Here is a 24933-nt window from a genome sequence, read left to right as displayed (position 1 = left end):
ACACACACTCACACACAGTGCAGAATCCTAATCTGTGCTGTTCTCTTGTACGATCTGTCCATCTGTCACACACACACACACACGCACACACACACACACACAATTCATACGCACGTAAAGAGATTTTAAAACATATAAACACAACTCACAAAATCACTAACAGACACACTAGCTCCCTGTTTTTGTTGTCAATCACACAAACAGACACACACATTCACACACACACGGACTTACTGGTGTGAAAATTCGGAACATGCTTCCCTCTTTACACTGCACTCTGACCCTCAAACTGAGGATTACACAGAGGATAATCCCTGTGTATGTGTGTCTGCCTGTCTGTCTGTCTGTCTGTCTATCCATTCATCCCTCCGTCTTACTCTCCCAATCTCTGCACGTCGTCTCGTTATCGACACCTCACTTCCCCTCGCGTGTACGCGCGTTGACACAAACTCCCCCTCGTGTCTCTTTGCCGTCTTCGGTTGCAGCTTGGCAAATGAATGGTCAGCTCGTAGCGTGTGTTTAAATGACCGACACTGTGTCATTACTTCTGTTACCGTATCATTACCGTCAGCTCATAACTGCTATTGTCAGCTGCAAAACTATATGGCAATAAAAACATTCAACAACACCAATACACTCTATACGGCTGCTATGACTATGTAATAATACACGCAGGTTCTGCCTCATTAAACTGTAATAGCATGTCCTTCACTACTAAGCACTGATTTAATGATGATTTATGGGTGCTATGTTTTGCTAATACACTGTGTTGCCATTTTACTTTACGTTTGTTGGCTGTTGCCTGCTGTAGCCTCTCTTTCTCTACGTGTGTGTGAGAATAATGGGTCGGCTCATAACTACTATTGTTAGCTGCTAAACTCCCCTATTCAGCGATTAAAGCAGTCAGGCGCGAGTACCCTGTCTATGTGACTGTGTGTGTGTGTGAGAGAGACGCAAAGAGCGAAAGTATGGGTGGGTCACACGGGTGCACAGAAGAGGAGATACAGTTGCCTCTGTGTGTGTGAGAGAGGAAGACAGAAGGCGTCTCCTGTAAGGCGAGAAAGAGCGAGCGACGAAACTCGCCTTGAAACCGAAAGCCCAGCGTGGACTCTCCTCCCGGGAGTAGTGGGTGTGGCGTTACTATAGCGACGTCCATCCCATAGAGGGTGGTAACGACAGGTGCTTTGGCAAAACAAATGACTTCATGTGCATCAGGGCTTATGGATATGTAATTTGGCAGGTTGATGCACATCCTTCCCTCCGGCAAAGTAGCTATATGTGGACCAACAAGTGTCGATTAGAATAGATGAGCGCTTTTGAATCTGTTCGCACGCAGTCATAACATGGGTAAACAAGTACGGATGCCTGGATGGATCACGTTCATTGCAGCTGATTCCAATCATCTTCCTCAGTATTGGCCGATAAGAATCATTTTTTGCTATTTATTATAGCAGCTGGGAAAGCCAAATGGAAGACGATAAGATAACACCCTTTTGGAACGACCTGCCCGAGGAGATAAGGCTCGCTGAATCAGTGGATTCTTTTAAATCACTTCTTAAAACTCTTTTATAGACTGGCCTTTTTGTGATGTCGTCTATTTTTATCTTTATCATTTATTTTATTTTCTTTGATTCTGTCAATTTGTTGGCTCTACTGCTCTGTAAAGCACTTTGTAAAACTCTTGTTTTTTTTAAAGGTGCTATATAAATAGTTTTTTTAACAATGTGGGTAAAAAGTCGTTAAAATTTGGCCAAAGTTTTGTTCATCAAATCACCAAAATTGGATTGTTTATTGAGAATTCTGAGGCATCACCATCTCTCCTTGTTGCTCCTTAAATAAAATTCACGCAGCGTGGCTTTATAGTGATCAGCTTTCGGCTGCTGCAGTATAAATATTCAGTCTGAATGGAAGCATCTGCAGAATAATTCCATATCTAATATGTTATGATCCACTAAAGCTAGACACGATATGATATGAAATCTGTGTTTTGGCTATTTCTGCTGCTATCTTGACAGGAAGAACCATAATCGGTTTATGACTGCCATATTAGAGAGGTCAAGATCAGCTCGTAAACAAACACAATGTCTGTCATCAATTGATATTTGCAATCTGCGCCTCAAACGCGTCAATCGCAATCCTCAGATTGCAGATTTTGACCAATAATGATTGTCAGAAAATCAATCTGAGCATCCCATCCACACACACAAGTTGAGTGATCTTCAATCTTCTATAGCTCTATAAATAGTTGTAGCAGTAAATGTAACGCATTGTAATGAGCATCATCGCACTTAAAGCACTCACACATACACCAACTCACAGCTCATTCATTTTCTAACTACTACCCTTCACCCCTGACTCTAAAATTAGACATTCCCCCTGTGAACACCATCAGATGTCCTCATTTTCAGAACATCATCCTGTTTTCTCAATTACCATGAGGACGTGTTGCCTCTAAAGTCCGGACACACACACAGTGGAGTCCCACGTCATTATGTGAAATAATGACGGGCTCTTCTTGGGCATCGGGTCACTGACATGACCAGACAGATTATTTAGGCGTCTGGTATCAGTTAATCCCAGACCAACGACCTCCGACCCCTAACCAGGAAACAGGAAGTGTGGTAAGGGGACGACTTCAAACTGGTCTCCCGTTTCGCTCGGGTAATCTCCCATCTCTGTCTCTATCTTCAATTCTCATTTTTAGTCACACATACCTCTCGTTATCTCGTGTTTCTCTTATGAAGACATAGCAGACGACGTGACAACAGGACATGCCTCGAGTGCAAAACATCCGTACGATCATGTTTTTATCTCTCTCTGACTGATCATAAAGAAAACTCACACACTCTTTCTGACCTTTTTCCCCCACACATAAGATATACCATGGCAGGGTGAATAGAGAAGCAAAGTCCCACACTCTGTTTTAGGTATTCTCATGGTGGGTTTCTGTCTGAAATGTGTCCCTGGGATCTGCCGTCCATATTCTGCCTGTCATATCAGAAATACTACAAAGATGTCTGTGTCCCCCCTGGACCTCCCCTTGTATATTTCTGACCTGTGGGAAAGAGTCTGTTGACACTGCTTTCTGTCTCCTCCTCACACACAAACACAGAGCTCACTGGATTCCCCAAAATGTTTTACAAACTCCAGAGCTTCTCAAAGACTACTAATGAAACCAGTTAGCTGGTTTGCACTCCCTCTTGCCCCAGTCACCCCTCTCTCTCTCTCCTCTCACTTCCTTTTCCTCCCCTCATCCCATCCTCTTTAATCACACTGCGCTGGTATCCCACCTCCTCCGTGCTCCCTCCTCTTCTCCCCTCGAGCCCTTCCCAGACTTTTTTTTTTTGACAGCCTGAATGAATGAATGGTTTCGACACACAGTGAATGAAGTATGGTTAAATTAATTAAATGACGAATTAGCGAATCCATCAATCAATCGGCGGAGGACTAATAGAATTAAGAAAATCTTTTGTTTTTTCCAGATAGCAGCTGAAAGACGCCACATAAACGTAAAACACAGATGTGAAACATGCCATCCTTTCCAAATTGATTGTCATGAATCATCCAAACATAGATGTGCTTGTTTTAGCTTCTTAAATATAAAGATCTTTTCTTGTTATATCTGAATGTATTTGGGCTTCGGAGTGTTGGTTAGATGTAAGTAATTATAGAAATACTTCTACCTCTTTGGGCATTTTTCACAGACAAAATGATTTTGAAATCACCTGAAGATTAATAGAAACCTTTCTTTTGCCTTTCATTGAGCTTTTATCTTCTTGGTCAAATAGATTGAGATGATTAAGGATCCCGATCGCTAAGAAAAACCTACTCGCATGGGAAGAAACCATCTTTCCAAACCTTTGCATTGATGTTTTGTCAGCACGCTGTGAACAATGTTCAGCTCACAGAACAGAATTGTTGTTAATCTTTCTGTCCATATAAACCTCAGTCCCAACATTTCCTCTTGTTGCCCCTCTAAAATGTGGCCTTTTAAAAAACGATGAAGGCCCCGCCCCGTCCTGCCATGCTCTGTTCAGCCTCTCTGTGTGAGAATGTGACCCTATGCTGATTAATCTGTTTTTAACTATGTTTGGAGTCCTGCCAAAGCCACAGGCCCACGCTCTCTCTCTGTTTTTTATTCTATCGCTTCTTTCAGAGCCGGACACTTGCTGGGGAAGGCAGTTTGCCCTCCTTTTTTCCCTCCTCTCTGGTGTAAAACGCTCCCCTTCAACAAGAGGATTTTCTATTCTCCTCTAATAGACCCTCTTATTTAACAAAACAACATGACTCTCCTAATCTATGAACTCTGCTCTATTCAATGCAATTACGATAACACCACATCTTAAAAATAACTTTTTTCACTATTCTACACTTGTAGTTTTTATGTTTTTTTGGCTTCCCCAGATAAACCACCCTACATCCCTCCCCACTTTTGGCCCCTCCATCACACACGTCCTCTACATCTCCATCCCTCTCCCTCCCCCCCTTCCTTCCTTCACTGTCTCTGTGGCGTTAATAGGCTGAACATTGCATTACAGTTTCCATTCATCCATGCCTCTGTGATCTTCTCTGCGTGAATCTGAGCTCTGTGGTGCCCGCTGGCCGAGCGGCTCTGGAAGCTGCAGGATAATACTCATGCGAGTCACGGCTGACTGCTACGCTGTAGATCATGTCCACCTTGGTAATTGTTCTGACTGTCCCACTGCTGCTACAAACACTGAGGAGATGAAAGCCTTCGAATGTGATTTGGGTTTACAAGCATTAAAGCATTCTGACAGACTAGAAGAGAACAATGTAATGTCTAATTCAACAGGAAATCTTGGCATTATAATTAATTAGTGTTCAGAAAGAAACATTTGTGACACTTTATTCTCCCTGTACAGGTTTCTTTTCTTAAAAACACACCCTGCACTAGTCGTTCAAAGCGATGTGCGACCGTAAGGGCTATCTGTGTGTGTGCCTGAGTTGATGTGACGTGTTTTCGCTCCTGTTGGACCGACAGGGTCAGGATGAAAACACACACAAACACACACACAGAGGGATGTTCCCATAGCCTTTCCGAATGGTTAAGCAATGTCGTCCACTCTCTCCGTCGCTCTCGCTCAGTCTCTCTTCCTCTCTGTATTCCTTTCTTCTTTTTGTCACTTCATCTCTGGTTTCAGATTTTGTCTCCCTGTGCATCTTCTAACTCGCCGCTTAACCCATGACAAGGTGGGAGAGCAAAGAAAATCACAAATGAGTGGTGTTTTCCTTACATTGAACATGTAAAAACTTTTAAAAAAGGTACAAAATATGAAAGGCATGATTCAGTGTTTTTGTCCCCTGAGGACAAAGCAGAGAAATGTGTTTATCTCACTGCAAGCAAGACGTCTGCAGGACTGTTCTTCATTATTAATGCACCTGCACCAGCTTTGAAAAAGGTACTTCTAGTACTACTGTGCTGACACCCGAGTGTTAGAACATCGGGGATGCCAAGTGCCTACAAAGACATTTTAAAAACATCATTTCGTGAAATACACATATCTAACCGCAGCAATATGAGTGGAAAATCAAAATCATGCACCCGCTCTTGCGACTTGACTTTGTTCCAGCTACATCTAATGAGCGGATTCTCCCACCAGAACAACCAATTAAGGCTTCTCTCATTAGTGGGTTTGACAGAGCTGCCACTGTTCTACACATCCTGAGAGTCTGAGAATGAACATGGCCCCCGATGATTATAGATAAAACCGTACGCACAGAGAGAGAGAGAGAGGGGTCGGACAGGAAAGCACACTACAGCAAACAGACATGCTCGCAGCTCACCAAACCAAGAGCGCTTCCTGGTTACGCTTTATTCTAGGTGGCTGTATCATAAAAGGCTATATTGAAGTGTATTTTCTTTCTGCTTGACTGCGAGTGCGTCTTCATGCGCTGCTCTACTAAATAACCTCAACACCTGTAACCCGATACAATACCGCACAATGGCAGCACAGAAAATAATACCTTTGTAAAGCAGGGGACGTTCAATAGCTGCTAAGGCTTTGTAAAGAGAGGTGTTAGATTAACACTACGGTAATTTTTGGAGCCTTGGTTCTGTGCTGTTGTCGGGCTGGACTGGATTTGTCTGTCTCTGGTGGGAACACATTTAAATGGAAAAAAAAAATTCCAGAAAACGTATGTCATAAAAACAAATTCTAAAGAAAGCAAAACTGAATTCCCCATAAAAATTGTTGGGTGTGTATCTCTAAAGTTCATTCTGTCATTAATATAGCTGCAGGCAGTGTGGCTGGATGGATCACAACTCTGTTATGTAATTTATTCGGTTCCACAGGGCTTGCATTCTTCCCTCAGAGAGGTTTGTGCAATAAATTTATAGTCTTGTCCTCCCTTTTTCAAACAAATCCAGAGATGGTCCGACATTCAAACACCAAAATACAAGAGAATAGCGTGACATCTGGGTATGTATGCTAAATCAACAGTCTGGGTTATGCCCGTCACAAGAGTAAATGATTATGCAAAGTTAAACAGTTCTTCTTCTCTTCGTGGAGAAAAATCCAATGCAATTGTTATGACACAGTAAAGCATGATAAATTACCTAATTTTAGTCCCATAATCTGTACATCACTCAAATCCATGACTGTCCCTGACCTGACGTCCTCCATTTCTATCTAACCTACCGTCTTTTCTCCCAGAGGCGCAAAGGCAACGCGGCGGTGGGCACCAAAGTGGAGTTGTGCTGATTAAGGTGATGAGGAGTTGGCCACAGAGACACACAGGCACAGACTAATATTAGGGCTGTGCTACTAACAATCACCCTTTAAGCCTGACTCTAAGCTTCTGCCTGAATGTTGTTGAGTCATGGTAATGTCGCAGCACACATCAAACGCTGAGTTGCAGACAGTTATGGTGATAAAGGCAGGTAGAAAATGTTTGTTCAAAAGCTGACGAGTATAATAGAAATAACTTGAGGACTGTGGCAACATACAGACATTGATTTAATTCAATAAAAACTGAATTAGGCTGAGATCATAGAAATGACTCAATCTAAACTCGATCCCGTCTGTCTGTCTACCTGTGTGTGAACGAGCTGAACCCTCGCCATCTGTCAACCAAAGTACGACTTCTCAGGCTCTGCATGGGAAACACATGTAAAGTACTGCATGTACACATAGCACTAAAAGAAGAACATGACGAGAAATGTAGGGCACATTTAAAATCATGGTGCAGCCAAGATGGTGAAGATTTGTTTGGGGGGGGGCATGAAGTCGACTTTGAGCCATTAAAAATAACTCTCCTACTGCAGAAATGTGCAACAGTCTCATCAAATTAAACAGGAATGATCATTTGAGCTACTTATGGAGTCAAAGATGTACCTGAAAACATAAGAATTGCCTCATTTTCTTCATGAATGAAATACTATCTTTCCTGGGTGTTGGTCAGGACTGGAAGCTATTGTACTAGTTACATCAGTTTTGGCTCTGATAAGTTGATATGGGCGAGGTCCTCACCAAATTATGTTTTGAATTATTAATAAGATAAGCCACATTACTGCTAAGTGACACTATTACACAACCCCTGCCACCCTTTTGAGTCTATTTCATCACTATATCATAGCCATGTTTGAAAAATTTAGTCGGGACTTCCCAGCATTCAAAACCATAGAAAAACTAATCCCAAACGTTAAAACAACGTGTTTTGGCGTTGCTCCTGCAGGAGCTTCACACACAAGGGGACACAAAAAAACACACGAAAAATTTGTTAAACGTCTTTAAAATGAAATCTGGTGCTTTCAAAACAACCAGTTACTTGTCTAACTTAGTGAACAACCACACAAAGCGTCCCGCATTAAAGCTCGGACGGACGTTTGAACCGTCTTTGAACGTAACGTTAGCACGACCCGAGCAACCAACCGCCAACGTTAAACTGTCGGTAACGTAGCGGTAAGACTTCACCTACACACCAGGAAATACAACCACCGCTGGAGTAGTAGTAGTAGTAGTAGTAGTATTAAGCTAGCGGGCTCTGGTCATTTAGAAAAAGACTTTTAAAACATGTCAGCTAACCGTGTTTCTAACCTACGCTAACTGCTTCCATCAAATCTGACGCTAACCGCATCAAACGGTCGAGGGAGGCGGCGGGACGTGAAGGTAGCAGAGGTGATGATAACGGGGAAGATAGGCGCCATGAAGCGGGCGCCTTTACACCGAAAGGTATGACTCCAGCTCCGGATAACGGATTTGACTTGAGAAGCGTGACCATTTAAAAAAAAAAAAAGAAAAAAGCTGCTTCTAGTTACCGTGCAGGTTGAGCACCTCATGAGCCAACAACAAAAACGCCAAATATCCGAAAAAAGCATTGAAGGAACCGCGTAAATCACGTGATTCAAAAGGTGGCGATATTAAACGTTACCTGTTGGGATTTTCCAAACGATGCGTTGTGGGGAAGTTTTCCAAACGTGGCCTCTCTCTCTCTCTTTCTCTGTGTGTGCGCCTCCTAAAAAAATAACGTACGTCCTAGTATCCACTATCGCAGCCTCCACAAATCTCCACTACACAGTGAGTCCACACCGAGAATCTGGCCACGGCTCAGAGAGAGAGAGAGAGAGAGAGACGTGTCCATCATCCTCAAGACCCGCCCCATACAGTGAAAAACATCTTTTAGCCGCCTCCCATTGGCTCGGAGGAGTTACTGTATTAGATCGTGAGATCTGATTGGTCGCCCGCGCTGTCCATTCGCGTTGGAGGGCCGTTCGATGCAGATGTGGCAGTGCTAGCGTGGCGAGGCAGCTCCCTCTAGAGGACGCGTGTGATCACTGCGGTGTGCTGGTGATGCAGCTCACTGTTTTCGACACCATGATCGCTCAGAATATTAGATTATAAAAGGAATAAGTGCAATTTACAATGATAAATATAAATGTGAACCTTTACCTAGCAAATACTTACACATTCCTGCACAAACGTTTGATTTTAGAACATATTGTACGTATATTTATGTATGTATTGTATGTGAAAACCTACTTGGCAATAAATCTGATTCTGGATATAAAGTTTTTTAAATCTGTGTCCTTTAAGTAGACATGTTCTGGCTAGTGATGTTTCTTCCAGTATAGTTAGTGGCACAGCGTTCCGTTCGAGACACATCTTTCTTCTTGAAAAGCTCCTTTTTTGAACTCATATTTAGGTTTGTAATTTATAATTTACATGATTTGATTATCGATACAAGTTGATGACTCTCGTCTGGTTTCTGTTTCCTTTCTCTGCTAACCATATTTTCTCAGTCAGTTCAGAAATTCAGATTCCTCCAACAGGTTTCACATTAGGCACGTTGGTGATTCATCATCTACAGTGTTAACTTTCATTACACTCACGTAAACAGTTTAATTCAAACGTGATGCCAGCTAAGCCTTTGAGAAACACTGCAGCACGCTAATATGAATATAACTGCTTATGTTGATTACTTCTTCCACATTCAGTTATTGTTTCTCTTCTCAACTCATTCTTGCACATACACACAGACACACACTTCTTACATATACCCACACCCAGATTAGAAAAGCTCAAGTAATTGGCTTATAGTGTGAGGCAGCGTGGAGATTTGACATCTACGAAAGAGAAGGAATAAACAGCCACATAACAACATTAAGGTATAGTAGAATAAAACAAACAGCTATTATGGTTAAACGAAATATTATTAATTCTAAATAGAAAGACGGGACACAAAAGGACAATTTGATTGTAAGACAGTCAGTCATCACATTATGCAGTTGGATTTTGGTCTTAATTCTTAAATATCTAGCGGGCAGGTAAGGGTGTGTTTCAGTGGACTCACCATGCAGCATGGATCCAGCAGGGGAGCACAGCAGGCCGAGCAGAGCGTGTGAACACACCAACACAAGAGGAACAGAACATCAGACACTGCACATCACATCCACATGTTTATTTCATGAGCTGCTTCTGCTGCAGTTACATACCTCAGATTTAGTTTTAAAATCAAATCAAGAATAGTAATGAATGATTATAATTCCACTTCATGCCGTTAGATTACACAGATCATATATGTTTTAGAGGTGCTTTGGCGGGCTACATGATCCCTGTGGTATGATGAAAACGACAGTGAGGCAAAGAGTGACAGCGGATTCATGCATGACTGCGAGGAATCTAGGCCAGTCATGAGAAAAAGATAACACGCAGCAGATCTCTTCTCTGTGATAGCAAACAGTCTGGTATCCAGCAAACAGTCATTTTATTGACATAATGTCTCATGTTAGGATAGTGAAAGGAAACACACCCTCACTGGAAACATTTAATCATGCAAATAACAGAGCTGTAATTGAATTAAAGCCACCTCCCTCTGTCCCTGAAGGCTCTGACCCTCTTGACTTACCAGTCCTTAAATTGAATCACTACCTGCCGAGGAGGATGCACACAGAACAGCTTGACCTTTATCAGTCTCAGTTTGGATCATAATGAAAACAATACAGGGTACCTGGAGGTTAATATCACCTCATTAATAGTGAAAATGTGACAGGTAAGACAACTCCCTTTCAAAGAAAAACACTAGAGAACAAAGATTCAAAGATCAAAATGTGCAATAGAAGAAATAACAGATTACTTTGTACCTTTTGTACTACCTGACTTCATACAACTACATAAACTCTACAGTACTGATACAATATATGATAATATATATATGATATAATATAAGATTTTACAACACTGATAAAGTCAGAGTGAAGACAATTATCTGCAACTAGCTGCTCCTCCATGTTTTTCAATGCAATCTCTAATGACACACCAAAAAGTCAGAAGAGTGTACCTGATTGTTAAAGGTTCCAAACTGCAGAAATAGTTCCCACACTGAGATTAAGACATTTGTAAGTCTTGACTCTAAACCTAATCAGCCTGACCTGATATCAGGTCTCTCTCTCCTTGCTCTCTCTCTCGTCACTCCATCTCTTCACCTCCTGTTCTGCCCTACCTCTTTTCGCCTTACGCTGAATGCCTCGGCTCACAGTGCAGTGTAGAGCTCATCAGCTACCCTCGCTGTGTCCTCGCTGTATACCAACAGATTTTTCTGGTTGTCCAGAAGCTAAACGAGCTTGGCAAAAAACTCAGTGTCCTATAGCCAGGGAGCTACTGTTCGGTCTGTCATGCAGGCATGAGATCAGGTCAGTACAGATTCTCTAGAGGATTAGTGGCGAGCCCTTCTGAGGAGAATTACCCTGACACAGCCATCTGGACAGCAGAACATTGCCCACTAGGCCAGCCAACTCTGTACCAAGTCATCCTTCTATCCTGACATCATTCAACCCGTACTCTGGTTTCATAAGAGCTATGGCACAGTCAGCCCTCCATATAATGTTAAAAGCTGTAGTCTATCCATTCTGTAGATACATAGTAAATATATCCTACAGTGAGCGGCTTAAAGCTGCATTATGCTTGTGCTTAGAACTGACCATTTTCATCATTTTGTCAAATGTGTTTTATTTAATAAAAAACAACTAATTGTTTGCGTTTTTTTATAAATAACAACAAGTATTTAAACTGGTATTTAAAGTGTTGTTCCTTAAAATGATTGAATGTTTGGTAGTTTTGAGCATGGCTGAAGTTGTTTAAGAGATTTATGCAGAAAAAAGCAGAAAAACAAGAAAAGAAAGTAGTAAATTAAACCTGAGGGTTAAGGTAAATTAATCATCCTTATCATCATTAATTATGATGTGTTCACAGGGTGTTAGTCGAGCGAGAGTACCTCGCATCTTTTGAGGAATATCATCTAAAGAGTTAGACCATTGTTCAACTGGAGATACAAATTTAAAACATTATTGAAATGAACCACTCCAAGTGCTCTGTAAGAAGTCAGCCGACCCCATTCAAATGCAATTAGACAACTCTACTGTACACAGACACTACCACATCCTCACTGGCCACAAGCCAGTTTACTCGAGTGACGTTTTTAAATAAAGAAACTCATCTTGATGGAGGTGGGTTGAGTACATCTCTTAAAGAACATTCTTTTAAACATTTAACATTTAGCATTATGAGGATGTGGCAAAGTGGCTTCCAAAAGCTTATTTTTACTCATATGCTTTACTGTATACAGAAGCAATACCTATTAGCTATTATATTACTTCAACTGACAACACTAAAATGAGGAACACATTACCGGGTAATCAGGTAACAGACGTACACAGAAACTCTGACCACATACCACAGTGTTCATAATGGAAACCACCTTTTGTGGTTTAGCAATGCAGGAGATAAAAATGAAAACTCACTGCTGCTAAAAATCAATTGCAAAAAATAAAGTATTTAGTTTAATCTTACAGACAAAGTCTGTGTATCGGGAACATATTTTACAGAAATAAATCATGAAAGTTTCATATTGTCCTGTTGCCTTCAGTATGCATGGATACACAAACACAAGCACAACTGTACACACCCAGCATGAGGGCATGCATAAACTTTTAACCCCTGCGCTAAAAACATGTTAACCTAGCATAATGCAGACTGATACAGCACACACACACAGACACACACTGAATCTTACCTGACAACCAGCTGATAAGCTGCTGGGACAAGTTGTTTGACTGGATGCAGTATTTCCTCGTACAGCTCCACTTCTCTCGCTCTCTCTATCTTCACGTGTGTCGAACAAATACCAAGACACTGAACAAATACTTCACACCTGTTTGTTTTATGTAATGTCAACCACCAGCTCTTTCCGTCCCTCTCTCTCTCTCTCTCTCTTCCGCTTACATTTCTTTGTGTGTGGTAACTCTAAACTCCAGGATCAGGTGTCAGCTAAGGAGGAAAGGAAGAGACAGAAAGATTATTAACGAGAAATAACCGGATGGACAGACAGATACAAAGGGAGGCTGATAGAAAGATAAGTCCATTTATTTACATTTAATTGTACAGGTCTGTGTGTGTGCACTTGTATCACACTTTAGTTTTTGTTTCCACTGAACAAGTGTATATCGTGTAAGTGTGTGGTGGAGTTGTCAGTCATAGGTGTGTCTTGAATCAAAAGAGCTTGAATAGGAAAATACACAAATGTACGTGTTTGTTTTGTATGTTCACATGCGTGTGAGTGTGGAAAGTTTCTACACCCACAAACCATGAACTTGCACTTAAAATGTCTCTGTGCTGTGAGAACTATAATAACCTACATTACAAGAACCAGCTATGTTAATGTGATAACACCTAATCTACTGAAAGATGGAGGGGTTTCTCTATCTAGTGAGCCTTACGTCGTCCAGTTAATTGTGCTTTGGTACCTGAATGCACCACAGGACCAGCTTGTATTCATTGACACTGGAAGTTGTCTTCAAGCAAATGCTTTCTTAAAGAATAGTAGTTACCTATGACATGCATGTATTCATTTAATATATATTTTATGCTGAATATTTTAATATCATTTACTCATACTACTATACAATTTATATGACATGTTTAATTGTCTGATATTCTGTCTCCTCGTCTAACTTTTTAACTCTAGAAGCTGTCCACTGGTAAAGAAGAGGGGCGGTGATGCCAGCCTGTGATGCATGACACTAGAGAGACCACTAGAGGACAGCAGCTCCTCTTTGAATCTGAGCCCCCTCTGAATTAATGACACACAAGGGCACAAACCCCCTCAAAAAACTTCAGTTTCACTACGATTTGGACCATGTGTGATAAATTAAATCTTGAAAACATATATATGTATGTGTAAGAAAGCTGATTATCTTTATTTAGGACTAAAGATTTGAATGTATCTGTGAGATAAGACCCGTTTTCCTCAAGTGGTGAAACACTGGATGTGGTCTTTTTTTCTTTCTTTTTTTTTTTGGTTTATTCATTCTTTTGCACTCTACAAAGTCACACAGTCACACTGAAGCCTTCCCAGAAAAATGTGCGGAATTTTGTGTATTTCATACCAAGAGAGCTGAGAGGAAATACGTCTTACCCTCAGCTTAAATTCTGTAGCTGATTATGCTCATAGGACCCACAAAAAGGTCATAAAATGTCTGATACAGGCTTAAAATGTGATAAAAATAAATCTTGAGATTGTCAATATAAAATGATTGTGTCATGGAATAATTACTGATTATTATTTCATAATGGTTTGACTCTTATTGTTACGACACCACTGACTTACATCAGTATGTGATGGCTCATGCATATTATGTATCACATTGTGGTGAGAAAAACAATATAGCATCATTAGTTGTAATTTTGTAATTAACTAGCTAAAGATAAACGTTGATGAATATATTAATAAAATTGCGTGTTGCTGTTTATCTTAGCTGGAGAATATTTCCAGTAGTAGTTTAGTTTCATATCAGTTTTATTCCACATTATCTTCCAAGTTAAACAAGGCAGCTCTCCAAATTTTTCTAAGATCCACCTGCTGTCCGGCCTCTGCCCTCACATATCTCAGACAAACTTGACGTGAGTGTTTCCTGTCTCAAGTGGAAACACTGGAAAGAATCTCATCCTCCAGTATCCATGGTAACAAGCTGATCCATTGTTGCGACTTCCTCAGCCACGATTCAATCTTGTTTGTGGAGGTTTCAATATCTAATGTAGTCTCCCAGCGTGGTTGCAGAGTGTTCAGGATATTACTTGTAAACACCACACCAATCACTATCTCGCATATCTACAGTACACAATGTTGAAGAGGTGTGGCAACCCTGATAGCCTGAAGACATTCATACTTCTTCACCATCTCAGTGTGAATCTCATTTACCAAGAAATTGGCAATGGTTCAGCCATTTATTAAAATGTTCCTTGAACCACATACATCCACACCTGTGGTAAACATTTCTCCACCCCTGATAAAAAAAAGGGCGTATGAAGCCATACCTAACCCTTCTGAGTTATCTGATGGTAAACCAGGATCTTTTTAAGGCCAAAGTCCTATTATGTGGCCTCACCAAACAACTTCTAGCACAACATGGAAACTTAAACATTTGTTTTATATTAGAGATTTTATGAATCATCAACTTATTTGTGCTTGTAAGAATAACAAACATTCATTGGATAGACAGATAAAAGAACACAAAACTATACTGAGCTCCTTCAAAATTGAGATTTTGACACAGGGCCCCTCAACACGACAGCCTCATTATTAGGTAATAAATCCCATTGAGTCCCATTAAAGTCCCTATCCACCCCACCTCACCCACACAGGTTTACTTATGAGGCCTAATTAGACCTCTTCTGAAGACCTCTGTCTGGGCTGTACAGACTTGATTGACGGCTCCCTCGCTCTCCTGTTTACTCACCTGTAAATGCAGTGTGAAGTCATAACTCCCAGCTTAGCTCCGCCCAGTTTCAACCTAGAGGTCTAATTAGCCAGATAATTGAAAACACCTGTGTGTGTGTGAAAAGAAACCAATCATCAGTTGCAGTCCAGTACAAAATAGCAAAAAAATAACAAGTAAAATCTTGCTTCTACATTAATACATGAGTAATAATATATAATATCATTTATACATCTAATTTTCTGCATTTAGTAGCCTGCTATTAGTAATTTTAGAATACTTTGTGTGAGCTAAAGTTTCCTAATTATACTTATATAATTACTTTTATGTATGTCTATGTGGTTTGCTCTCTAACATAGCTGGTGGCGGTACTGCATCTTAACTTTGCTAACAGCCAAACATCAAACAAGTTCAACAACGCAAGACATAAAGTAATATGCTAATATTACTTGTCCAACAACAAGAGCCTGGTGTCTGTCTTTCTCCCGCCAATGACTAAAAGTCAGTCTGAGATTTACTCTTGTCCAGCGCTCTCTTCTCTCTTTAGCTTCCTCCATTAATGTTTTTTTAGAACTCTTCACCTCTGCCACGATGTCAGTTAGAGGCTGCTGAGCACCACTTACTTACCAGTTAGCCACTTGTAAATGCTCTAGTTATGGTACGACACCAATGCTGCTTTCCACCAGCATTCTCCCCACATCCGAGGCCTGAAAACCTACATTGGTGCTCCGAGTACCCATGGCTAACTGAGTGGAGCTTACACGAATGAGCTAACAGCAGCTATAACAGATAACAGCAGGTTACTTCACTGTCCATCAGGAAACTCTGTAAATCAGCTGAACGTGCATAAGTACGTCATACATTCCCACCTCAAACTCTCCTTTTTAAGGTAGAAAAGTTGCACAATGTTACCTTTAATAAACGAGCATAACACATCCTCCTCCACTCCCCGAATGTAATCTCTTCATCGACATTCATGGGAAGTTACAGAAACATTTAATCTTTCTGCCCAAATTGTTCGCGCGCATACTTTATATGCAAGGGCTTCCCCGCACTGCACGTGCGTGTACGAAATGGTGCTTACAGAGCAGCGCGCGCGCACACACAGCTTTTTAGTTTTTTTAGCCCTGCAGTGAACCGAGACACACACACACACACACACACAGAGAGAGAGAGAGAGAGAGAGAGAGAGTGTGTGTGTGTGAGAGAGAGAGAGGCTGTCTTGTCGCTTCCGGCTTCAGACACACAGCGCTTTACTACGAACCCAGAGGTGTCGAGCAGCACGCATGACAACAGAAACCCTCCAAAGAAACTATCTATCCCGAGAGCAAACTGTGAGGATTTCACCTGGTCTTTACGAAGAAGTGTTTTGAAGTTTTCCTCAAGATTTAAATAAAAAAAAAAAAAAAAAAAAAAAAAAACGAGAGAAAAACTCTGAAGGAAGAGAGAAAGAGACATTTTGAAATCTTCGTCTGTGGAGGAGGATTTCTTTCTTTTCTTTTCTTTCTTTCTCTTTTTTTTTTTTTTTGGTGAAAAGGTGAAGAAGCAGAAGAAGAAAAAAACCCACCGGCGGCTGTGTCGAAACAAGTTCGTGTATGGAAGAAACCAAAAACACACACGAGAGGAGTCGGTAATAAGTTGTTTTGGTTGCACGAGGAGCCGTATCTTTGCATGTTTTTGTGAGTGTCGAGTGTCAGACACACACACACACACACACACACACACACACACTCGGAGAAGAAACATCCTCGGTTCATAACTGTTGGTGTGTGTGGCTGCATTATTACTCACACCAATAAAAGTGTCCCGGAGAAAGCCTTCTGGAGAGGACGGGACAGCGCTGAGGTAAGATAACACAGGGCCTGCTGTCATGTCAGGACCTCCATCTGAGGAGATGATTGTCTTTGGATAGAGTTTATTACACTTTAATATCACCACCACCTCATGTGCAGATGGAGGGTAAACAGTGAAAGTGGTCAGGATTATAGGCCTAATCCTGTTTTTAGTAACTGTGGAAACCAGGAGAGTAGTTTTACACAATTGCATAGTTATTTTTAATTAAACATGTGTATTTATCAATTCAAAATAATGATGTCTACATGAGTCATGTTCACTTTCATCACCTAATATTTGTTTTATGACAACAGATGAGCTCAACAGTTGCTCTCCAATGATATACAGCACTATAGAACACTGTTGACTAATTATCAGTTGTAATGTCACTTAGAAGATTTGAGCTATCACCATTTTATTGTATTTGAATCCAGAATTGATTCCACTTATCAAAGTTGAGTCATTTCAAATACTTAAACTTTGTCTTTCAACAGCTGTCGCAGCAAAGTTTTCTAACAACCTAACTTGTTATCAAAGGACACTTAACTCACGTGTCCTCTTCAGTTTAACAACTATCTGACTATGCTGCTCAACACTGATGAAGAGAGAGCTGCAGGGGATAGAAGGTCTGATAACACACTCGTCCATCTTGGGGGCTTAACAAATCATTTTACCAGCTGGAATCCAGATCCAAGATGGATCAGCTATAGGAAACCTGCAACAGTTGCATTGTATTAGCAATGAGATTGGAGGTGATTTCTGTGGGCTGCAACTAACTTTGACTTCGGACCTTATTTTCATTACTTGACGTATCTGCCTGCTGTTTTCTCAATTAATTGTTTGGTCTAAATAAAATGTCTGAAAATAGTTAAAAAACAAACAAAAAACGCCCATCACATTCTCTCAAACGTCATTAAATGACAGCTTGTTTTGTTAAACTCAAAGATATTCAGTAAGCATTTCTTGAAGAGAATGATCCTCATATTGGCAATGAGTGAACTGTTGTTGAACATTTTTGGCATCTTTGCTTGAAATATTATGATTAGCAAAATAGTTGCTGAGTAATTTTTTGTTGAATTGACTCAGAGATTGACTAATCGATTAAACCACTCTATTATTTCTCTCTATATATATTTCTATATTTAGTTTGGGTCCCTCTCAAGGCCCCCTTAAGGCCTGTTAATCCCTCTCTAAATCATTCACGTGTGGTTCTCTTCTATGAGAGTGTCCTGTCTGCTTTTAAGTGGGCGACACAAATCTTCTATTGTGGCGTAGTAATTTTAGATCATGATATTCATATATATATATATATTGTGGATTTCTAAAAAAAAACAAAAAAAAAAACAGGTTATCTAGTTATTGAACACATGCCAAATATAGTCACGTCATCGCATTGATGCAAAGATTATCATAAAAATTCCATAACACCCATAACCATGTATAAGTCATACTCTTTTATGTGCCCACAATGACTTCACACACCCAGAGATAAAAAAGGGGTTTTAAATAGTATAAACAGTATTATTAGTGTATTATATCATCATATAATACACTGATAATACTAGCTTACATCTGCTTATGTAAATTACAAGGATTAATCACCAGCAGCATCTTATAAACTTTTTTATCAGCTCAGTTGCTTTTAGCATACTGTATGTATGCAGGCTTATTGCCCACTTGTGTAGGCAAGTGGACAGTTTGAATACTCATAGCAGGCCCACTCAATTTGACATTAAGCTGCCCTGAAACACTCGGAGGTAGTTTACATTTGCAGTTAGACCAAAAATCATCACAAGCTGTTTTATTTTGTTTTATTGCTGTTTTGGTGGACTAAAAGCTGCTGTAATCACGGCATGTGAGCATGGTTTGCTTCACTGTCCTGCTTTCATGGCTGTTGTTAACTGGTATTAATGTAATGTAGTGCTTACGGATTTTTTCTGCAGACGCTGTGTTTGTTTTTGAACAGGGAGGTGGAGACAAGTGGGTGTCAGATTTGCGTCGAGGAGACAAAATGTGTGTTGTTTTATGGACTCTTTTTGCTTACTTCCCATTTGTATACTGCATTTGTATTTATACCGGTTATGATGCAATGGGTCTCATCTGTGATATGAAGTTCAAGTGTTGAGGTCTTTTCTCTTGCGAAGCGACTTTAACCTATAGTTGAAACAGTCTAAAATATGAGACATTTTCTTTTTTTGTACCTTTTCATACCCATGGGGGGGAAATCAGACCTTTTCACAAGGACTGAATTCAGACAATCCAAAACTGTCCTTTTAGTGCACAGACTGAAGAAAAAAGCCTTTGGGATGCAGCTAACCATGAGCTGCATGCTGTGTGAAAATGGTTTCTGATGCCCAGTGCTGCTTCATTACAGCGACTGTGCCGTTTCAGAAGTAACTCTGCTGCTTCTGCATGAAAGATTCAGAATAGGCAACTAAACCAGAATAGCCTGTAAACACCTCTCTTTCCTTCCTCGCTCCTCTTTTTTTTCCTCCCAGCTCTCCCAGTCCCCGACCTGCACTGTCTCCTCTTCTCTCTCGAACTCTCTTTATCTACTCGAGTCCTGACTTGTTTTTGCCAAAACATAGTGGATGTTAGTGTCCAACAAGCAGACAGAAGTCATTATACAGTGTGAAAAAGGCTCCGCTGGTGGTTAGTGAAGTACTCAACTGACAAGTCATTCAGATTGTTTCCTGCCTCTCTATAACTGCGTCACTCCCCAACAAGGAAATCCCATGTTTACCCCGTTGTTCATGACCTGATGTCTTAGCTTATCTGTAATCAAAACACATCCCAAGGCAGTTTCTGGCAGCTCAGCACACGACAAGAATACCAATATGCTTGAACGAATCCCAGGACTGAACTGAAAAGGATTTCTTTTCTAAACGTTGGAACCTCGGTTTAGTTGACTCAATTTGGCTGAGAGCTCTGCAAAACAGAAGTGATTGTCAGCAAAATATATCACCCTCCGTGAGGCCATGCTACTCTGCAACACATACGATGAGCACTTGGCATTTAGCAATTTAATAATATGAATGATTTCAATGCGGTCCAGACTCTTTGTTCACAGCTATACAGTAATTAACGCCTTGCTTATCTCACATGTTATACAAAGCAGACTGTAAGTCGACCAACTCTGGATAATCACTTACATGTCTGAATCAAATGGAAAGAGCCCATGTAAAACACCAAAATGATGAGCGACTGTACTTGGCTATCTTGTTAATGAAGACTGAGTGTGTGCATCTAATTCAGTCTGCAAACAGGTTTGAGAGAAGTTGCCCTTCCTGAAGTTCACCTCCTAGTGTCTTGATTCAGGAGCTTTAAATTTGCTAAAGTCTTGATAAATCTGCATATAAGACCACTATGCATGCACACATGTATAGTGAACACCCTGTCTGTCTTCTGCAGAAAAAAGAGAAGTGCTCAGTGATTCTATACATATTTTTATCTGAGTTACATTAGCTTGAGGAGATTCCTTAACTTTTCTCTTTCCTATAGCATCCCTTCATTTTCGGTATTTTAATTCAGCTGCCTGTGTATATCTCTGTTTGCCTCTCTCCTTTTTCATTCTCCCTCTCTACAAATTTTTGTCCGTCTCCATCACTTTCTCCTTTTCCATGTACCTCCTTCCTGAAAGAATGTTACCTTAAAGTTATCTTCTATTTTTAGATTGAAGCTAATTTCAAACAGTCTGCAGCTACAAGATCGAGTAGAGCAAAGAAAAAAAAAGAAAAGAAAGGGTTTTGTTAAAAGCTTTGGTCAGGCTGAACTTTGACCACGGTGTTGCTGCTCCTTTTAGATCACATGTGTGAACAGCTTTGAAACAAGAGAATAAAAAGACTCACACAGTGAAATGTGTTAAAAGACGTTCTGTCTGCTGTATAATCACTGTTTAGTTGATAAGCAGGACAAGTGATTGCTGCTAAAAGACCAACATTGTACTCTGCAATAAAATATAGCTTGATTCAAATGAGCGTTAAACAAATCTGAGCTTCTATGAAACATTAACAGGAGCAAAGGCAAATTATTTCCACTGAGTGGAACATCTTACTTTCTCATTTTCCAATATTAATCACCCTCTATCTGTCTGTCCGTTATTTTTTTTTTTATTTAGCTTTAATCCGAGCATGAACAATGATATCTTTTATTTTGAGTTAACAACAGGACTACATGAATAATCTTCTTTGTCCATGACGCAGTTAGGGATGGCTTTCCAGGAATGGAAAATTGAACTTCCAGTGTCTGCCCTTTTAGAAAAAGGGCTTTCATTTTCGATTTTTCTTCTTAAAGAATGTTTTGATACCCGATATGTCCCGACTTGATTTTTAATCATAAGAAAGGTTAGACCCAGTGAAATGAACTTTCCTAATCTTTTTTTTCAGCGGTGAGTGCCGATTTTCCTGCAGTGTGGAGCTGCCGCTGCTGACTGAATGCAGAGGAAACACTGAAAGCTGTTCTCCGGACCTCCCTGCAGCTTCAGGGGAGATTGTCAGATGTGTACCCAGCACTCAAAGCCCCTGGCCTGGCCGCGGGGATGGCAGCCTCTGCCCTGAACCTGAGCGGCCTCGGAGTCATGAACAGGTCAGTTGTTTTTTTTAACCGTGTATCTCACATTTTGCCTTTTATTGTATCATTTGTCCCGTGTCTAGGATTTAGTGGCATCTATTGGTGACATTGTAAATTACAACCAATGAAATACCCCTCACCTCACCTGTGTGAAAAAGTATGGTCTGTAGATATAAAATACTGAAAATAGTTTCAGGCGATTATAAATTATATTTATGCATATTATATTTAATTGTGTTATGTTCAACTGTCATATTCTGTAAATAGAGCCCCCTAAATTTCACACACTGAACCTTTAAGACTACAGCATTTTTCTGGAATTTCTTATTTAGCTACACAGAAATCAACCCTCTCCTCTCCTCTCTGCAGCAGTAATCAGTTTCACACCCAGCCTGGTTCCTCTAGTACCACCTCTGCTGCTAGAACCAGTCCAGTTGGTCGACCTGTGCTGCCGGTTCCAGATCGGAGCACCTACTGTCAGTTACTGGGTGGGGGAGCACTGGGTGGAGGTCTTTACAGCCCAACCAGCCCTAAGGTAATCCAGCTGCCACAACCAACCTGTGACAGCTAAAAACAAAAAAACACACAACATTCATATCCTACACCAAAACAACAGAAGAATACTCAGTAGCATGTACATAAAGAGCTTGAATTAAAATCTTTATGGGATAAATCCAGATTCTGCAAATTAAGCAACATCAAACTAATGAACACGAGGATAGTGCTTTTTAAAATGAGACTGTGTAACTTTTAAAAATAGAAATAAGTTGAACTCACCCTTAATTCAGTAACCTCTGGGATTTTGCTGCTTGGTCTGGTATGACCAGTAAATCAAGGTGACTAGTGTTAGCAAACTTTAGACGTAACATGAATGAGATAGTGTAATGTCCTCTTGTGGCTTCAGTGGCCGCTGTTCAGTGAAAGTTACACTGAAATAATTTGAGTTAACTAGAAAAATAAAGGAAAGAAAAATAAAGTAGCTGCTTTTATTTGATGATCATTGCATCTTCTTGCATTTTGAACTCCCCTAATCCCATCTTTTCTGCTTTTCTGCTCCTAGACAAGTCCTCGAACCCTGAGCCCAACCTTTGTCTTCCCGCCACCGTCCTCGCTCTCCCCCAGCCCCACCCGTCGCTCTCGCTCCCCCTCCCCTCGAAGCCCCGAGCTCCTAGGAGTCAATGTGGGCCAGCGGGTCCGACGACTGAGCTCACCCGGCGGTGAGGATCGAGGGGAAGGAGAAGGACAGGAGGACAGAGGAGGAGGAGGAGGAGAAACGGGAGGAGGAGAGAAACGAGAGGAGCGGCGACGCCAGGCACAGCTGCTGCAGATACACAGAGAGCTGCAGAACGTAGAGGTGATTTCACACGCACCTCTTCTTCTTTGTCTCTTTAAACTGCGTCTTTGCCTTTCTCTGTGTCTATTTTATCTTATTGCTACATCTGCCTGTTTTTATCTAGGTATGTAATCCTGAATAAATACAGACCGCTGTGTTTAAACTGTAAAAGATTAACTACTTTATTGGGCAAGTCACAACAATTCCAGTAACAATTGCTCTCACCTTTGATGAGAAAATGTGACAGTTACTCATACATTTATGTTTTTATGATAGGAAAGCTGGAAATTTGGATTTCTGAGAAAGGGCTCTTGTTATTTTAATATATTACTTCTTTCTGTAGTGACTTTGACTCACTGTGGACTTTTTTTACTTACTAAGATAGATAGACCAACGTGATTTTCAGGTTTGGTATTAAAATATTAGTGTTATCTCCATAATTAGAATAACAAGAACTGTTGGTTTCATATTTGTTCTCAGTTTGAAACCGCAGACAGTCACACATTGAATTTGTAGCTTGCCAACAGATGATTTTTTTAAGTGTGTTTAATGCCAAAAATGAGAAAACATTTGGACATGAAGGCTCATCTTTCATTTTCTCAATACTGGTAGTATATTATGATGCCTGTTTTCTGTCATGTCAGTTCGTCTGTCTCACAACAGGTGAAGGTTTTACTGATATCTGTGCACCTGTGAAACGATAGGCAGCCTAAAGCAAACATGAAAGAAAAGCATCAAAGTAAACTTTACACTACAGTTAGACCAAGAAAACCAAACTATAGCTGCATTTAGACCCTTATTTTCTCTGTGTCTTTCAGGTCAGGGGAAAAGTTGGCATCTTTGAGGCCCACATTTCTGGAATTCGTGCCCAGGTGCTTAACAGTGAGCTCCAGCGCAGCCCTCGGTCTCCAAGACGGACAACCAACCAAACCCCTTCCCAGCAAAACACAGCCCTTGAATGCCCAATGACCCAGCCACAAGAGAATACAGTTCCTTCAATTGTCCAGAATGGAAGAGAAAGGGAGGAAGAAACAATAGACGGAGAAAGGAGAGAAAGAGGAAAGAATGAAGGTGAGAAGGACATCTGTGCTACGAAAGCAAACACCGAGAACAAGACACTGATTGGTCAAAATGGCCGCCATTCAGAAACAACAATACAAATTCCCTGTTTAGACGAACCGTTTGCCATCCAGGGTTCCCTTGAGACATTAAACCCAGATGCAACAACAGACAGAGAGAGAAAAGAGGGAGAAAGGCCGAAAAAAATGGAGGGAGAAAAGGACAGAGGGGAGGTAGAAAAACAAATGCCGGGAGTTGAAAGAGAGACAAAAGTGAGAGACGAGAAAGAGGACAGGTCGTGTCTCGTGATCCCTCTTCAGACAGAGGCAAACAGGTTGGAAGTTAACCCAGAAACCTTGGCTGTACCTCGGGCACAAAGCAGCGAGAGCTCCCCCTGTTTGCTGGACACAGCAGATTATACCTCCAACCACTCTCCCTCCATCACTCCCTCCATCCCTGCAGTCATAATAACTGACCATGGTCTGGAAAACCAGCCTCAATCTTCTGAATGCTCCGGCTCAGATCAGGGACTATCCTGCAGCCCTAGCCCCAGCTCTAGCCCTGTCCCTGGACCATACTCGTCAACCCGCTCCCTCAGGAAGCTGTCGTCTTCCTCTGCCTCCTCGGCCGGCTTCTCCTCATCTTGGGAAGAGTCGGAGGAGGATGTTTCCAGTGACACGGAGAAAGGAGAGCACCTTCTCAACCCTGCACTCATCAGTTCTAAACAGAAAGCAGTAAGTAGAGCCAATGTTGTTTGCTGGTGTGAGTAGATTGGATCAACAACCTGCTGGAGACCTTTTGTAGTTTAAAATGGCAATGACCTGTGGAAACTGCATTAACTGGGATAGCTATATATCATCCACTTCTATTCCACATCCACATCTATTTCTCTGACTTTTCAGAGAAATAG

The 24933-nt window shown here is 41.0% G+C and overlaps 2 protein-coding genes across 16 annotated transcripts in view; one reads left to right on the top strand and one right to left on the bottom strand.

Annotated features, from left to right (window-relative positions):
• The window catches only part of epb41l2 (erythrocyte membrane protein band 4.1 like 2), a 52159-nt gene extending 43494 nt beyond the window's left edge, over nucleotides 1-8665 (bottom strand). For 3 of the 13 annotated variants that reach the window (XM_027283914.1, XM_019279022.2, XM_019279024.2), the window contains exon 1: nucleotides 8392-8628. The gene's annotated coding sequence lies outside the window, so the exon portion shown is untranslated. Of the gene's footprint in view, nucleotides 1-8391 lie in introns of all 13 variants that reach the window. The other 10 variants (XM_019279019.2, XM_019279028.2, XM_019279026.2 and 7 more) reach the window with 7 other exon arrangements.
• Nucleotides 8666-16425: 7760 nt separating this feature from the next.
• Nucleotides 16426-24933, top strand: part of LOC104927388 (inositol-trisphosphate 3-kinase B) — a 26362-nt gene continuing 17854 nt past the window's right edge. The window contains exons 1-5 of one of the 3 annotated variants that reach the window (XM_019279033.2): nucleotides 16426-17074; nucleotides 21448-21646; nucleotides 22004-22166; nucleotides 22692-22985; nucleotides 23783-24757. In XM_019279033.2, coding sequence (XP_019134578.2) covers nucleotides 21600-21646; nucleotides 22004-22166; nucleotides 22692-22985; nucleotides 23783-24757 — 1479 coding nt within the window. In that variant the 5' untranslated portion in view covers nucleotides 16426-17074; nucleotides 21448-21599. Of the gene's footprint in view, nucleotides 17075-21447; nucleotides 21647-22000; nucleotides 22167-22691; nucleotides 22986-23782; nucleotides 24758-24933 lie in introns of all 3 variants that reach the window. The other 2 variants (XM_019279032.2, XM_010741458.3) reach the window with 2 other exon arrangements.

This window comes from Larimichthys crocea, chromosome XI, assembly GCF_000972845.2.
Source record: "Larimichthys crocea isolate SSNF chromosome XI, L_crocea_2.0, whole genome shotgun sequence".
Lineage (NCBI taxonomy): Eukaryota > Metazoa > Chordata > Actinopteri > Sciaenidae > Larimichthys > Larimichthys crocea.
This window is presented reverse-complemented; position numbering and strand designations above follow the sequence as displayed.